The sequence below is a fragment of the Mercenaria mercenaria genome, chromosome 15 (genome assembly GCF_021730395.1).
Source record: "Mercenaria mercenaria strain notata chromosome 15, MADL_Memer_1, whole genome shotgun sequence".
Lineage (NCBI taxonomy): Eukaryota > Metazoa > Mollusca > Bivalvia > Venerida > Veneridae > Mercenaria > Mercenaria mercenaria.
The window spans coordinates 6,826,723-6,843,051 of NC_069375.1; the positions used below are offsets into that span (position 1 = coordinate 6,826,723).

The 16,329-nt window shown below is 35.1% G+C and overlaps 1 protein-coding gene across 2 annotated transcripts in view; it reads left to right on the forward strand.

The window, feature by feature from the left end:
* The window catches only part of LOC123538262 (ATP-binding cassette sub-family A member 2-like), a 48,350-nt gene extending 42,954 nt beyond the window's left edge, over window positions 1-5,396 (forward strand). For both annotated transcript variants that reach the window (XM_053524453.1, XM_053524454.1), the window contains exon 44: window positions 291-5,396. In XM_053524453.1, coding sequence (XP_053380428.1) covers window positions 291-461 — 171 coding nt within the window. In that variant the 3' untranslated portion in view covers window positions 462-5,396. The remainder of the gene's footprint in view (window positions 1-290) is intronic.
* Window positions 5,397-16,329: the final 10,933 nt, after the last annotated feature.

Here is a 16,329-nt window from a genome sequence, read left to right on the forward strand (position 1 = left end):
TGTTAATAACTTTAACACTCACCATTTCTTAGTGATGTCCAATTTTCTGATGGAGCTTGACTCAGTAGGACACCTGAGAGACTTGGAGAATTTGTTAAGCCAGCATCAATATATCACTGAAATTAATTATTAAAGAAAAGAGCATTTATGTACAAATGTTAGTAATTGACATTTTATTTAATCATATTAAATTTTAAGGTCGTATTTGCAAAATGTGTTGTCAAGTTACTGCAATCACAACACGATGAAATCCAAGGAACAGTTATAACATTGTGTATATTGTATTTTAGGTGTTCATAAATTTTGCTATGGATGAACAAGGGAAGGTGAAGCATGAAGCATCAGATGAAGGACAGCTGCAGGATTCTGGTTATATACATGATGACGATGATGATGAACCTTTGATAGAACTCCATCCACGACCTAGCCTGTCCCTGGATAATGCTCTGTTACATGTTTGATTAGAATAATCTAGTCTGTTAACCTTCTCAGAAAACATGGCTGCTTATAATTGCAGCACTGATGCATTTTGCATTTTATGTAGCATGTAATAGATTGTTATACCCATTTGACAGTGGTTTTGGTGAAACTTTTCAGTTAAAATCTTCTTTCAATTGTTTTTATAAAAAAAATATAGATTTTCATGTTACAAGATTTTGTATGTTTCATCTATAATACAAAGGCATTGTTGTACTCAAAGTCAGGTATTATAAAAATCACAAAGGTTTCTTATTAAAAAAATGCAGAAAAGTGAGCTTTTCAACGAAAAAGCATCCTTTTTAAACTAACTTGAAATAGAAATATATTGTGTGCTATTACTGTGATATAGGTGTGCTTATATTGTGGTTGTCTTCATACATTTCTCATATGGGTCTCCTTCACAGAAACCTGCTCATTTATGCAAGTTGTTCTTGTAGAAATTAAATTGATCTTAGAAAGTGTAATTTCAGAAACACATTCATTTTATTTTCATATCTTCATAGTATTTTTATTTATGTCTGCCAAGTCATGACAATTTTACAGATCATATATAAACATGTCAGTTGACCTGATGTGTAGTTTGTTACAAAAGAGGTTTAGTTCTATTTTCTGATTATTGAAAAGCATGTGAGTAACATAATGTTGCAGTGTTTGTTAGTGAGTTATTTTGCATGTTGCAGTTTACTAATGATAAGCAACTCTAGTCTATACAATGTTTCGGCTTTATTCATCTTTATCAATAATAAATCTTCTGAGATATGTAGTAAATATGGTCAAAATCTGATATTTATTATTATTATTATTATACCAGATTTATATAGCGCCCTTTTCATGATTAACACGTTCAATGGTGCTTTACATATAGCAAACGCAGCCACACTCGGGGCGCGAAATTCATCCTCTGCTAGTACAGGCACAGAGCGATCTGACCAGAGAGGCAGAGTGAGATAAAGCCCCCAGAACAGACAGAGAACAGAGAGAGATACAGGCCTGTCCGGCTAACTTAGGCTAGCTTTTTGCGAATAGACAGTCTGGTTCTTTAACAAGCCCGATGAATAGCACTGATACATGCGAAGCCATATTTCCTGGGAAGAACCAGAACAGGCCTCTTAGTCAGGTGGGAGACACTAAAGACATCTACGATGACAAAAGTGGAAAAGTTGCATAGACTACCGGTAGAGTTGCTTATCATTAATTGATATCATCTATCCCTTTGGTTTTTACATACTTACATGTTGTAATTTAGTCAAATCAAAATTTTTTCCACGTTTTTTTGTTGAGATGCCACATTTGTTTTAATATTTGCCTTTGGGTTGATGGTATAGCTTTTACATACATGTATTGTTGTATTTTATTTTAAATTCTTGTAAAATAAAATTCCCTTTAATTGTTCCCTCTTTGCAATACAGACAGTTTTCATGATCCAAATATATAATTTACCTATTTCAGTATGAAACTTCCACATAACAATCTGACCAGCTTGAAAATATTCTAGACAGAGTAATGAATTTTAAAAGATGGTAAAAAGGGTAATCTTAAGTTTGACTTTAATTATATAATTTCAGTCATTTAAGGATCTCGGCCACTTTTTTGTGTGTGTAAAAGTTACAAATATTCAGATGAATGTTTTGCTTTTATTCAACATGAGAAAAGTTGTTTATAATAATACTGAGGGTGCAGATAATGAATTTTCAGTGATATACCAACAAGATCGTAAATGAAGTAAGACATTAATCCAGCTCTAAATGATAACCATTTTCAGCCTAAATCATGTAAAACATTTTGAGTAGTTTATATTGATAAAATATAAGATGGGATCAGTATGTAAAAAAGAGTGTGAAAATACACTGTATCTGTTTAACAGCAATGTTCATATGAAAAAAAAATATTTTGTAGCTCATATAATTACTGTACCAGTTATTGATTATTGATCAACTATATGTATATGGTTTGAAGAAAAAACACATTAACAAAACAACTGGTCCCTGAGCTTGTCTGATATTTAGAGGTACCATTCACTGTATATAACGTTTTTAATTGATGCCGTCCAACTTATTTATATTTGTGATACCAAAAGAGCCTTGTTCTTGTAAAGAAATCTAATTTCACTGATAAACTTCATTTTTTTATGGGGAAATAGTGAATTGCAGTATCCTGTGATATTGAATATTTTATCTGTTACCATGGTGGGCTTTATATACAAGTTAGTATAAGATACTTCATTTACCACCACTTACAACTGGATGATTAAATTTTTGAAAAATGGTTGATTAAGTTTTTGGAGTCTATAGATCATATTGTCAGATGTTCACCTTAACTTTTTGTAAATGCATTGAATAGCTTGTTGAAATGTTGATTATAATAATATTTAAATATTTATATTGTTAACTGTTATATATCACATTGTTCATGTACAGGTGTTTTAGTATATATAAATATGCAGATATTGCTAAGTTTTTGCAGATAAATCTTTAAATGCAGAATGATACTGAAAGTTAAAAATCATGACATTGTTGTTTGATAGTGAATGTTACATAGATTTAAACATACCTTTAAAAATATGGAATGAAATATATGATTTACCGGTATATATTATAAGTGCACAAAGTCATTTAAACATCAAAGACACACAGAACCTTAACCTTTATCATGCTGGACATGACTGATTCTGCCTTTGCGACCAGTGTAGATCTTGATCGGCCTGCACATCCATACAGTCTGATCAAGATATGCACAGTTCGCTATTAAGGCAGTATCCCTATTAACAGTCAATGGTACTGTCCAAATTAAAAGATGAACAAGTTCATTATATAAATTTAACAGGGTAAGTGTGTGTGTGTGTTCAGGTTTAATGTCTTTGTCAACAATTTTTTAGCAGGGTAAGGGTTAATCTATGAAATGTATTGTAATTGTATCATTATTTCATTTGATCAGTACTCATTTAATTATGTGGGCACGAAATTTTGTGGTTTTGGTTAAAATGGCACTTTTGTGGGGATATGAATTTGTGGATTTCAACTTTTGAACATAAAATGAATGTGAATTTTTCCAGTTCATTGGGATTAAATTTCGTGCATTGACTCAACCACGAAATCCACGAATATTAATGGTTTCACAGTATATTAATTTATTTTATCACATGTCTGATGTCGGGGCAATGAAATAAAGCCATTCCATAAAATTGATTATTCACTAATGTAATAAAGCTTTGACATCGATGTTTAAAGTATAGGTAACATTGGTCAAATTGACTTGTTTTATAGTGGTTTAAGAAATTAGAATTTTTTATGTTTTGGCAGGAAAAGCTAAACATAGATAAAAAGAATATTAAATTTGTGACTTTCCACATTGAATTTATTAAACTTATTGAATAAAATTGATAAAATGCTCATGAGAGCCTCAAATTTTATTTTATTCAACTCATTTAATAAATTCAGTATGAAAAGACACTCCTGTAATATCCTCTATGTAATGCATTCAGGTATATTTCTCACTTCCATTTTTAGCTCACCTGAGCACGAAGTGCTCAAAGGTGAGCTTTTGTGATCGCCCTGTGTCCGTCGTCGTCCATCCATCGTCAACAATTTGACTGTTAACACTCTAGAGGTCACATTTTTGGCCCAATCTTAATGAAACTTGGTCAGAATGTTACCTCCAGTAAAATCTTGGACGAGTTTGATATTGGATCATCTGGGGTCAAAAACTAGGTCACCAGGTCAAATCAAAGGAAAAGCTTGTTAACAGTCTAGAGGTCACAATTTTGGCCCGATCTTAATGAAACTTGGTCATAATGTTATCCTCAAATAAATCTTGGACGAGTTTGATATTGGGTCATCTGGGGTCAAAAACTAGGTCACCAGGTCAAATCAGAGGAAAAGCTTGTTAACACTGTAGAGGCCACATTTATGACTGTATCTTCATGAAACTTGACCAGAATGTTAATCTTGATGATCTCAAGTTCCAGTTTGAATCTGGGTCATGTAGGATAAAAAACTAGGTCACCAGGTCAAATCAAAGGAAAAGCTAGTTTACACTGTAGAGGCCACATTTATGACCATATCTTAATGAAACTTGGTCAAAATGTTAATCTTGATGATCTATAGGTCAGGTTCAAATCTGGGTCAGATGGGGTCAAAAATTAGGTCACTAGGTCAGATCAAAGGAAAAGCTTGTTAACACTCTAGAGGCCAAATTTATGACTGTATCTTCATGAAACTTAGTCAGAATGTTAAACTTGGTGATCTTTAGGTCAAGGTGAATCTGGGTCATGTTGGGTCAAAAACTAGGTCACCAGGTCAGATCTAAGGAAACGCTAGTTAAGACTTCAGAGGCCACATTTATGCCATATCTTAATGAAACTTGGTCAGAATATTAATCTTGATGATCTTTAGGTCAGTAGGTCAGGTGAGTGATACAGGGCCTTCATGGCCCTCTTGTTTTACAACTCTCTAGAAATCCTTGTGTGTAAGTGTTCATATTGTTCAGTAGATCACCAACAATGTTCCTATGGTTACATTTTCCAATCATTAATTTTATAACAGATCCTTCTTCTTTATCATTTTAGCATACTGTTCATGCATTTTTCAATGGAATTGTTTCAAAAAGTGCAGTTGCTCACCTGACTTTATTTAAATTGTCTTTCATTTCTACGTACAACCTGTGCTACAGAATAAACAGTGTGCTCATATATTTTCTTTGCTCATTTCTGTCAGTGAATGATTTAACCCAGTGTATTGTTGTTTGCTATTTTAGTGTATTTTCATGTACATTATTTGTGATAGTGTTGGAATTCCAGTTACATTCCTCAAATTATTTATTTATTCATATATTTATTTATTTTGTACCATTTTATTTTTTATCATTATAATCATGTTTAGAATTTTTAGAAGTGATTTTCAAATAAATTTGATAAATTCTGCTGATTTTGACTGTTGAATTAGATCACCATGGTTACACTTTGTTCCTGAAATAAATGTTATGATAAGCTATAAATATCAGGTTACTTGCACAGAGCTGCTGTGGCCTAATGGATAAGGGAGCTGTGGTCTAGTGGATAAGGTGTTGGCCGCTCAATCCAGGGTTGTGGGTTCAAACCCCATTGGGGTCACGATCATGACTTTTCATATGACACCAGTCCTGGCTTTTCTAGGAAGCAGACTCGAGAGTGGTTCCAATAAGCTTGAAGCTTTCATCACAATCGAGCCAAAACAAATTAGCATAAAGTAAACTAATGGATAAGGGACCTACCCCGCAATTGGGTGGTCGAAGTTTCGAGCTCCGTCAGAGGCAGGTCTTGTTACTGAAGAGAGACCGGTTGGTGAGCCGCGAGCAGGTTAAATAAAGGTTACTGAATGCCTGCCTGGTGCCTGGCATTAACAAGAGGGCAAAGATGGCCCTAGGTTGCTCACCTTTGTAACACACCATAACAGTGTAAACATGTTTTACCTAGTGATTACATGGAGACAAATATCCTGACCAATTTTCAGTGAGACTGGACCAAAAAAATATTGCATCTTGAGTGTAAAGAAGCATTTTCTTTGATATCACCTAGTGACCTAGTTATTTTACCCCACATGACCCAGATATGAACTTGTGAAACTTTATGAAACATTCTGACTAAAATTTATGAAGACAGAATCCAAAATGTGCCCCCTAGGGTGTTAAGAAGCTTTTTCTTTGATTTGACCTGGTGGCCTAGTTTTTGAACCCACATGACCCAAATAAAAACCATACATATTCATGCAGACAAACATTCTGACCAAGTTTCATCCACATCAAATGAACAAGTCAGTGTTGACACTCTTTTCCTTTAATTTGACTGGGTGACCTAGTTTCTGACCTCATAATGACCCAGTTTCAAAAACTTTGCCTAGGAACCATCAAGATCAACATTCTGAGCAAGTTTCATAAATGATGCCTCTAGGTTGTTAACAAGCTGCTCCTTTGATTTGACCTGATGACCTAGTTTTTGACCCGACATGACCTAGTTTCGATCCAGGCCTAGAGATCATCAAGATCATCATTCTGTGCAAGTTTGTATCAGATCAAAGTATAAATGAAACCTCTATATGGCTGAAAAGGCATAAATAGAAAATTTTGCCCCTCTCAGGGGCAGTAACTCTAGAACCCATGATGGAATCTAGGCGGTTTTCGAAAGGAACCAAGATCTTATTGTGACTTAAGTTGTGTGTAAGTGTGGTTAAAATGAAATATAAAATGTCACTTCTGTCGTGTTCATAAGGTAAAAATTACCAAATTTTGGCTCTTTTAGGGGTCAATCAGGGGCCGTAACTCCGGAACCTATGATTGGATCTGTCAATCAGGGGCGTAACTCCGGAACCTATGACTGGATCTGACAGATTAAAAAATTACCAAGTTTTGGCTCTTTTAGGGGTCAATCAGGGGCCTTAACTCCGGAACCTATGATTGGATCTGACAGATTCATCATGGAATCCAAGATTTATTGATGTTGAAGATATTTTGTAAGTTTATTTCAAATCAAACCATAAATGAAGTCTCTATATGGCTGCAAAAGCCAAAATAGCAAATTTTGCACCTTTAAAGGGCCATAACTCTAGAACCCATGATGGGATCTGGCCAGTCATCAAAAGGAACCAAGATATTACGCCAATACAAGTTGTGTGCAAGTTTGATTAAAGTTGATTGCAAAATGTCTCTATTGTGTTCACGAGCCAAAAATAGCACATCCTGGCCCTTTATGTGCGACCCAAGATGATATCTGGCCAGTTTTCGAAAGGAACCGAGGTATTATCTCAATACAAGTTGTGTGCAAGTTTTATTAAAGTTGATTGCAAAATGTAGTCTCTATCATGTTCACAAGCCAAAAATGACAAATTTTGGCCCTATAAGGGGCCATTACTCTAGAACCTATGATGGCATCTGGCCAGTTTTTGAAAAAGGAACCGAGATATTATGCTCAAACAAGTTGTGTGCAAGTTTGATTAAAATTAAATACAAAATGTGGTCTCTATCGTGTTTACAAGGAATTTGTGAACGGACGGACGCAGGGCGATCACAAAAGCTCACCCTGTCACTACATGACAGATGAGCTTAAAAAAATAGGAATAGGGAAGTACTGCTGTTCAATGTATGTAGGTGTCTCATAAGCCAACTTGGCTGGCCCTTTCAGTAGGGGTGACACCATGATAAACAAGAGCTGTCACAGGAGACAGCTCGCTCGACTATTTCGATGCTGGATAGTGAAACTGGGCACATCTGAGGAAACTAGAGCTGTCACTGGAGTGTTTAATGACTCCAACTGTGGATGAAGATATTCATGAGTCTATGATATATGAGTCTATGTCAAAAATATCAGCTTAAAGTAATGAGAGAGGTAAAGATAAAATGTATCAAAACACTATTATAAGTATATCCTAAGCAAAAGGGGCATAATTCATTAAATATTGGTGCCAGAGTTATGCAGCTTGTGTCATATAGTGTGGGTGATGATGTTGAACAATTATTTTAAGTTTGAATCAAATCCATTCAGTAATAACAGAGACAGAGTGAAAGTGCATCAAAACTTTAACCTAAAATTCTAAGTAAAAAGGGGGAATAATTAATGAAAAATTGGTGCCAGAGTTATGCACCTTGCGTCATATGGTGTGGGTGATGATGTTGAACAACTATTTTAAGTTTGAATCAAATCCATTCAGTAATAACAGAGACAGAGCGAAAGTGCATCAAAACTTTAACCTAAAATTCTAAGTAAAAGGGGGGAATAATTAATGAAAAATTGGTGCCAGAGTTATGCATCTTGCATCATATGGTGTGGGTGATGATGTTGAACAACTATTTTAAGTTTGAATCAAATCCATTCAGTAATAACTGAGACAGAGTGAAAGTGCATCAAAACTTTAACCTAAAATTCTAAGTAAAAAGGGAAATAATTCATGAAAAATTGGTCCCAGAGTTATGCACCTTGTGTCATATGATAAGGGTAATGATGTTGAACAATTGTTTAAGTTTGAATCAGATCCATTCAGTAATAACAGAGATAAGAGTGAAAGTGCATAAAACTTTAACCTGAAATTCTAAGTAAAAAGGCGAATAATTCATGAACAATTGTGCCAGAGTTATGCAGCTTGTGTCATATGATGTGGGTGATGATGCTGAACAACTATTTTAAGTCTGAATCAAATCCATTCAGTAATAACAGAGGTAGAGTGAAAGTGCACCAAAACTTTAACCTGAAATTCTAAGTAAAAAGGGGGAATAATTCATGAAAAAATGGTGCCAGAGTTATGCACCTTGTGTCATATGATGTGGGTGATGATGTTGAACAACTATTTTAAGTTTGAATCAAATCCATTCAGTAATAACAGAGATAGAGTGGAAGTGCATCAAAACTTTAACCTGAAAATATAAGTGAAAAGGGGGGATAATTCATGAAATATTGGTGCCAGAGTTATGGCCCTTATGTCAGATGATGTGGATGATGATGAGGAATAAGTATTTCAAGTTTGAATCAAATCCATCAAGTAATTACAGAGATAAGTTGAAAAAAGAGAAAGTGCACCAAAACTTTAACCAAGGTAGGGACGCGGAAAGACGCCAACGCTGGGGCGAGTAGGATAGCTCTCCTTATACTTCGTATAGTCGAGCTAACAAAACTTTAGTTTACTTTTGACCAAATTTAGATACCACTCTGTTAAACATCATACTAAGCACAGATAATTTAACTGATCAACGGCAAGTTAGCTTTATGAGACTGGTCTAACTTGGAATTGTAACCTTTGAACCTGGCCTCACAAAGCATCACCGTGGGTGAATTGGATTGCAACCAAACTTTGTATGAAGGTTTAGTACGTTTTGAAATGGTATTAAGCCTGCTGCTTAATCCACTAAATCTGTGACAATTAATGCTTCTCGTAAACAGCAGTTTTACTACACAAGATTCAGAATGATAATGTATGGCATGCCTGGAATTTAGAGTCTGCCTAGTTGTAAAGGAAGCATTCTTTTAACTGACGAAAACCTCACAGTCAGCATCTGAGTACAACTACTGATGTTTCAGCTGCATGTCTTCTAAAGCCTGGTCTGTATCGATAGCTGTAAGGTGGAAGTAAATCAGCGTCTACAGCCTTACCTATGTTCTACGATTTACCTTCCTTTTGCATTATGTAGGAATTGAAAATAACAAAGAAAGGATATTTTTTTTTTACATTTTTAGTTGAGTGACCAAAATAGCAATAAGGTAACAATAGAGAATATGGAAATTGAAACAATAACAACATATACCATGTAATATGCCAAGAAATCATCTCTAGTACATTGTAAACATACACACACTGTACATGCCAAACCTGTGTAACAGACCTTCTCTTGTAACGTATGTATATAAACACAGACACACTGATAAGAATCATGTCAAATGAACAATGGTTCGTTTTTGCAATCTAAATGAATTTACCCCCCCCCCCCACCCCCCTGCAGATTTTCAAAGTTTCCACCATAGACGTGTAAGAAAAGCATGCACTTTGTGGCAAACTTTTTTAATATTGAGGAATGATTTGGTGGAGGATCATCTAAGGAACAAACTGTTGACACAGGTGAGCTAAAAAGTCCTCGACAAGATATGTCATTTATAATACTCATATCCAAAAGTCTGAACAAGTTTAAGTTATGTAATCTGAGTCATGTAATCTGCAATATGTAATCTGAGTCATGGGGCCTCCGTGGCCGTGTGGTTAAGGTCGCTGACTTCAAATCACTTGATGTGGGTTCGAGCCTCACTTGGGACATTGAATTATTCATGTGAGGAAGCCATCCAGCTGGCTTATGAAAGGTTGGTGGTTCTACCCAGGTGCCTGCTCATGATGAAATAATGCACGGAGGGGCACCTGTGGTCTTCCTCCACCATTAAAAGCTTGAAAGTCGCCATATGACCTATCATGTGTCGGTGCGACGTTAAATCCAACAAAAAAAAAAAAATAATAATAATCTGAGTCAACATTTTTGGGGAATACCTACTTCAGTACAGATGGATATACAGACTGGAACAAAAATTTTAACTGAGACACAAAAATGGAATCTACAAACACTGTAAATGACTGGTAAACTTTCTTATTAACTTATGGTTTGTAACACAGGTAAGGCAGTACTTCCATTATTAAATTATGCTATTTTGTGGAGAAATGCTCTTTTGTTCTTCTTAATCTTAATATTTTGGTAGATTAATGTAAAGTACTGTACAATCTAAGAATTACAATCAGTCTTGAAACATAACAAAACAACATGCACTTAACAGCTATTTAAACATACCAGTTTCACTCTTCATGATGACTGGGAAACAGAATCAAACATTATGTTAAAGGTACTAGTTAAAAATCTGAGTAAAAGCTGGGCAAATTGTGACACAAAAGAACAGTCAACTACACAGTACCGGTACTGATTGATTCTCATAAAATTTTTCAACAAGAGTTCCGCCAAGCGGGGCAATATACGCCCGAAGGATTACATCATAGGATGGGAGCAAAATTTAAAGAAGTTGACTGTTGTAGCCCAAAGGAGTGGAACAACAAAAGGAAAACTGCAAAAAACAAATCTGAGTCCACAAAAAAATATTCAAAGTCCACAAAAAAAATCCTTATCAGGTACAGGTATGTAAAAATACACCTAAAAATTAGAGGTACCATCCATGTTGTACCACAGAAAAGTGGTCTCGGTTTTTCCCTACGGCCAATAATAAAAAAGTTATAAAATAAGCTATTTATAGTAACATAAAAGGGAAGTAATCAAAAAAAAATTATTGTAAGTGAACAAAAAAGAGATCTGCCAAATAAAAACAAGAGTATTGCAATGCAGAGCAATATACACAAAGCAAAGTCATATATGACCTTTGACCCTTAAGTGTGATCCTGACCTTGAAGCAAGTCATCCGGAAGATGCGCTCTGCACATCGTCTCAGTGTGGTGAACATTTCTGCCAAGTTTCTTTGAAATCCTTCCAGCAGTTCAAGAGTTACAGAGCGGACATGAAACAAACTGATATGACTTTTGACCCCTAAGTGACCTTGACCTTGAAGCGAGTCGTCCGGAACATGGGCTCTGCAAGTTGTCTTGGTGTGGTAAACATTTGTGTCAAGTTTCTTTGAAATCCTTCAAGGGGTTCAAGAGTCACAGAGCGGACACAAACTAAATTGATATGACCTTTGACTCCTAATTGTGACCTTGACCACGAAGCGAGACATCCAAAACATGCGCTCTGCGCGTCGTCTCCGTGTGGTGAAAATTTTTGTCAAGTTTCCCTGAAATCCTTCAAGGGGTTCAAGAGTTACAGAGCAGACACGGAATTGCTAACGGACAGACGGACGGACGGGCAGACGGACACCAGCGTCATAACATAATACGTCCCTTTGGGCATATAATAATAAACAAGAGGACCATGATGGTCCTGAATCGCTCACCTGTTCCCGCATGACCCAGTTTTGAGTATGACGTCGTTTTTTTCTATTATTTGACAAAGTGACCTAGTTTTTGAGCTCATGTGACCCAGTTTTGAGCTTGACCTAGATATCATCAAGATAAAAATTCTGACCAATTTTCATGAAGATCCATTGAAAAATATGGCCTCTAGAGAGGTCAAAAGATTTTTCAAATTTTAGACCTAATGACCTAGTTTTTGATCACAGTTGACCCAGTTTCAAACTTGACCTAGATATCATCAAGATGAACATTCAGACCAATTTTCATACAGATCCCATGAAAAGTATGGCCTCTAGAGAGGTCACAAGGTTTTTTTTATTATTTGACCTACTGACCTAGTTTTTGATGGCACGTGACCCAGTTTCAAACTTGACCTAGATATCACCAAGGTGAACATTCTGACCAATTTTCATGAAGATCCATTAAAGGGTATGGCCTCTAGAGAGGTCACAAGGTTTTTCGATTTTAAGACCTACTGACCTAGTTTTTGAGCGCAGTTGACCCAGTTTCAAATCTGACCTATATATCATCAAGATAAACATTCAGACCAACTTTCATACAGATCCCATAAAAAATATGACCTCTAGAGAGGTCAAAAGGTTTTTTTCATTTTTTGGGACCTACTGCCCTACTTTTTGATGACATGTGACCCATTTTTGAACTTGACCTAGATATCATCAAGATGAACATTCTGAACAATTTTTATGAAGATCCATTCACAAGTATGGCCTCTAGAGAGGTCACAAGGTTTTTTTATTTTTTAGACCTATTGACCTAGTTTTTGACCGCATGTGACCCAGTTTCGAACTTGACCTAGATATCATCAAGATGAACATTCTGACCAACTTTCATACAGATCCCATGAAAAATATGGCCTTTAGAGAGGTCACAAGGTTTTTCTATTTTGACCTACTGACCTAGTTTTTGATGGCACGTGACCAGTTTTCAAACCTGACCTAGATATCATCAAGATGAACATTCTGACCAATTTTCATGAAGATTCTGTGAAATATATGGCCTCTAGAGAGGTCACAAGGTTTTTTTATTTTTTAGACCTACTGACCTAGTTTTTGACCGCACGTGATCCAGTTTCGAACTTGACCTAGATATCATCAAGGTGAACATTCTGACCAACTTTCATAAAGATCCCATGAAAAATATGGCCTTTAGAGAGGTCACAAGGTTTTTCTATTATTTGACCTACTGACCTAATTTTTGATGGCACGTGACCCAGTTTCGAACTTGACCTAGATATCATCAAGGTGAACATTCTGACCAATTTTCATGAAGATCTTGTGAAATATATGGCCTCTAGAGAGGTCACAAGGTTTTTCTATTTTTAGACCTACTGACCTAGTTTTCGATAGCACGTGACCCAGTTTCGAACATGACCTAGATATCATCAAGGTGAACATTCTGACCAACTTTCATAAAGATCCCATGAAAAATGTGACCTCTAGAGTGGTCACAAGCAAAAGTTTACGCACGCACGCATGCACGGACGGACGGACGGACGGACGGACGACGGACGCTGCGCGATCACAAAAGCTCACCTTGTCACTTTGTGACAGGTGAGCTAAAAACTGGAGCAGCTGAAAGGCTTTTTCCTTTTCAACCACCCAAAGAAACCCAGCATTCACATGGGTAAAATCAACAATTTTTTTTTTATCTAAATAGCTTATGCATAGTTCTAAAAATGTTTAATTTATACAAAGAATCACAATTTAAAGTGTGATTTTATTTCACAAAGGAATATTTTTCCAGCTAAGAATCTACATACTATGAAATCATTAATATTTGTGGGGGATTAACTTTTGTGGATTTCGTGGTTGAGTCAATCGGTGAAATTTAATCCCAACGAACAAGTAAAATTCCCATTCATTTTATGTTCAAAACTTGAAATCCATGAATTCATATCCCCATGAAATTGCTGTTTTGACCAAAACCACAAAATTTCATACCATGAAATTGAATGATTTTACAGTATTAGTTTTCTGCAGCCAAGTGTATTTCTTTGTTCTTAAAACAGGGCAAAATCTATAGTTCATACTGTATCAGTCTGCCAAATAAAATTACTGAAATCGCATACAAACAACATAGCATGTGCTCAAATATATGGAACACTTTATATCTATGGTTTCATTACGGTATGTACAATCAGTGAACCATACAGTTATACAATATTACTCTAGTACTTGTAAAATATATACCGGTACATTCCATATTCTCCAATTAAACGTACAAGCATTCTTCAATAATACAATTCTTTTTCTCATTCAAAAACTGATCCTATGTTGTACAATTCCCACAAGTTACACTAAGAATTAAACTACCTAATGTTTGCGACATAAATTATATCAAAATGAACAAAATATCACAGGAAAAAAAAACATTACAATGAATGTTCATGCAAGTAAAGGGTGTAAAGCAAGTTCGTTCCAGTTAATCAAACAGTGTATTATTTTACCGAGATGTAAAAGACAACAAGAAAGGTATGTACCATTCACTGAAAGACTACCAATGACCATGTTTTGTGTTTATCAGTTAGTTAAGTTGAAACCAATGTACTGGTACTGATGATAAACGCGAACAGAAAATGCAGAATTTTACCTGTAACTTTTTTATTTCTGCAATTTGTAATCAATGGTCAGTATCAAAATAAAGCTTAACATTAGCTGAAAACTTTACTAAATTCAAATTCATATTTAGTTAGCAAACACACATGAAGTGAGGCCCTGAAAGGGGTTTGTAAAATGGTGACTGTACGAAGGCTGACTGATGATAAATTTGACCACTTTGTCATTTACAAAATTTTCTTCTTAGTATTATATTGAAACTTCCCCAAAAAGCTGCAACAGTCATTCCTGATCAAGTTATGAAAAGTGACCCAATGTCAGGCCTTCATGTTGCAACAGCGATCATGCGCAAAAAACACCCTCTTCCCCAGTAATTTTGAATAAATATTTTTTATACAGATAAATGTAAGTCATTTATTTATACAGAATATTTACCAATTTTGTTTTTACTTACACCATTTGGTGTTGTAAGTGGAAGCTATTAGATGGTGTGTTCAATTTTATAAATAACCGATTGCAATCGAATATATCCAAGGTCGTCGACTTTATCATCTGTCCGGGTTTATCATCAGTACCAGTACAACATTCAGTGAAATTTTGCCTCGTCTCAGAATTTTGCTTCAGAAAATGGCATTTTTCACTAAATTTTATAGGGTAGACCAATTCCATACTTAACAACCTACATATGTTGCAATATAATTTAATTTTGAAGTAATTTCTTTAGTTTTACTTTATAGAAGTTGAATTTGTATTTATCCTGATGAAGGCGTAAGAGCCGAAACGTTGATAAACGTGTTGTTGTTGAATTTTACCATCATACAAATACTATTTCAAAATCCGACATAAAATAGATGCGTTAAGAGTCAATGAAAGAAGAAATACTTGTTTATTTTCGAAAGTTGAAAATTTCTGAACTAGTTTATAAAAGAAATAGTTTTTTTTTTTTTTTTCCAAGTTGGAAAATCTGTAATTTACCAGGTTTCTGTATCAGAATTATGTCAACATATCAACATTTAATATGACTGAAATCTAGATATGTCTTACTTTCCATGTATCTGCTATTCTGATTTACTTTTCCAACTGCAACAAACTTTCCTTACACCCTTTATAAAATGAACATACATACAATATCTGACAGACTGACAATATTGGGCTTGTGTTGTATTGCAAAAAATCTATGTTATGAAATGAAGCCTTCATGTATAGCTACTTCTTCACACTATGTATGAAGTTGAAAAACTGCTCACTCTATTATCAATGGCTCGAGCAACCAGGCTTACATAAGCCACATGGTCCTCAGTGTCTTCAACCTATTTTTGAGTTTGGATGACCTGACATCCTGGACAACCTATGCATTTTACTCAACCACTTGCTGCCTGAAGCAACTATTTTATTGTATTTAAACATTGGTAGAGTATTATTCACTTTAGGCAGGTTATAAACAAATGACCAGAAGCACACTCTATGAAAACAACTGTTACAGGTATTTTATCCATTAATTAACTACTAAATATGTAAAGCTCAGTTTCGATTAGAGTTGGCTGTCTAATGAATGTGATTTCATATAATTTATTTTTGATTTCCAAATATACTACCGATAAATATGGATGGCCGCCATTGTGCATTTCGTAATATTGTTGATAATGAATTTTGTTAAATGGCCCAATCATTACATTTCCAAATATCTATATGTATCTAGATTAATTGAACAGATAATACTAGCTGACTAGCTTCATCCTGGCATTTTACCTGAGAAGCTTAAAGGTAAATCAGTTAAACTGATACATTACAGAACTTACTGTTTCTAATTGATAACAAATAAAAAC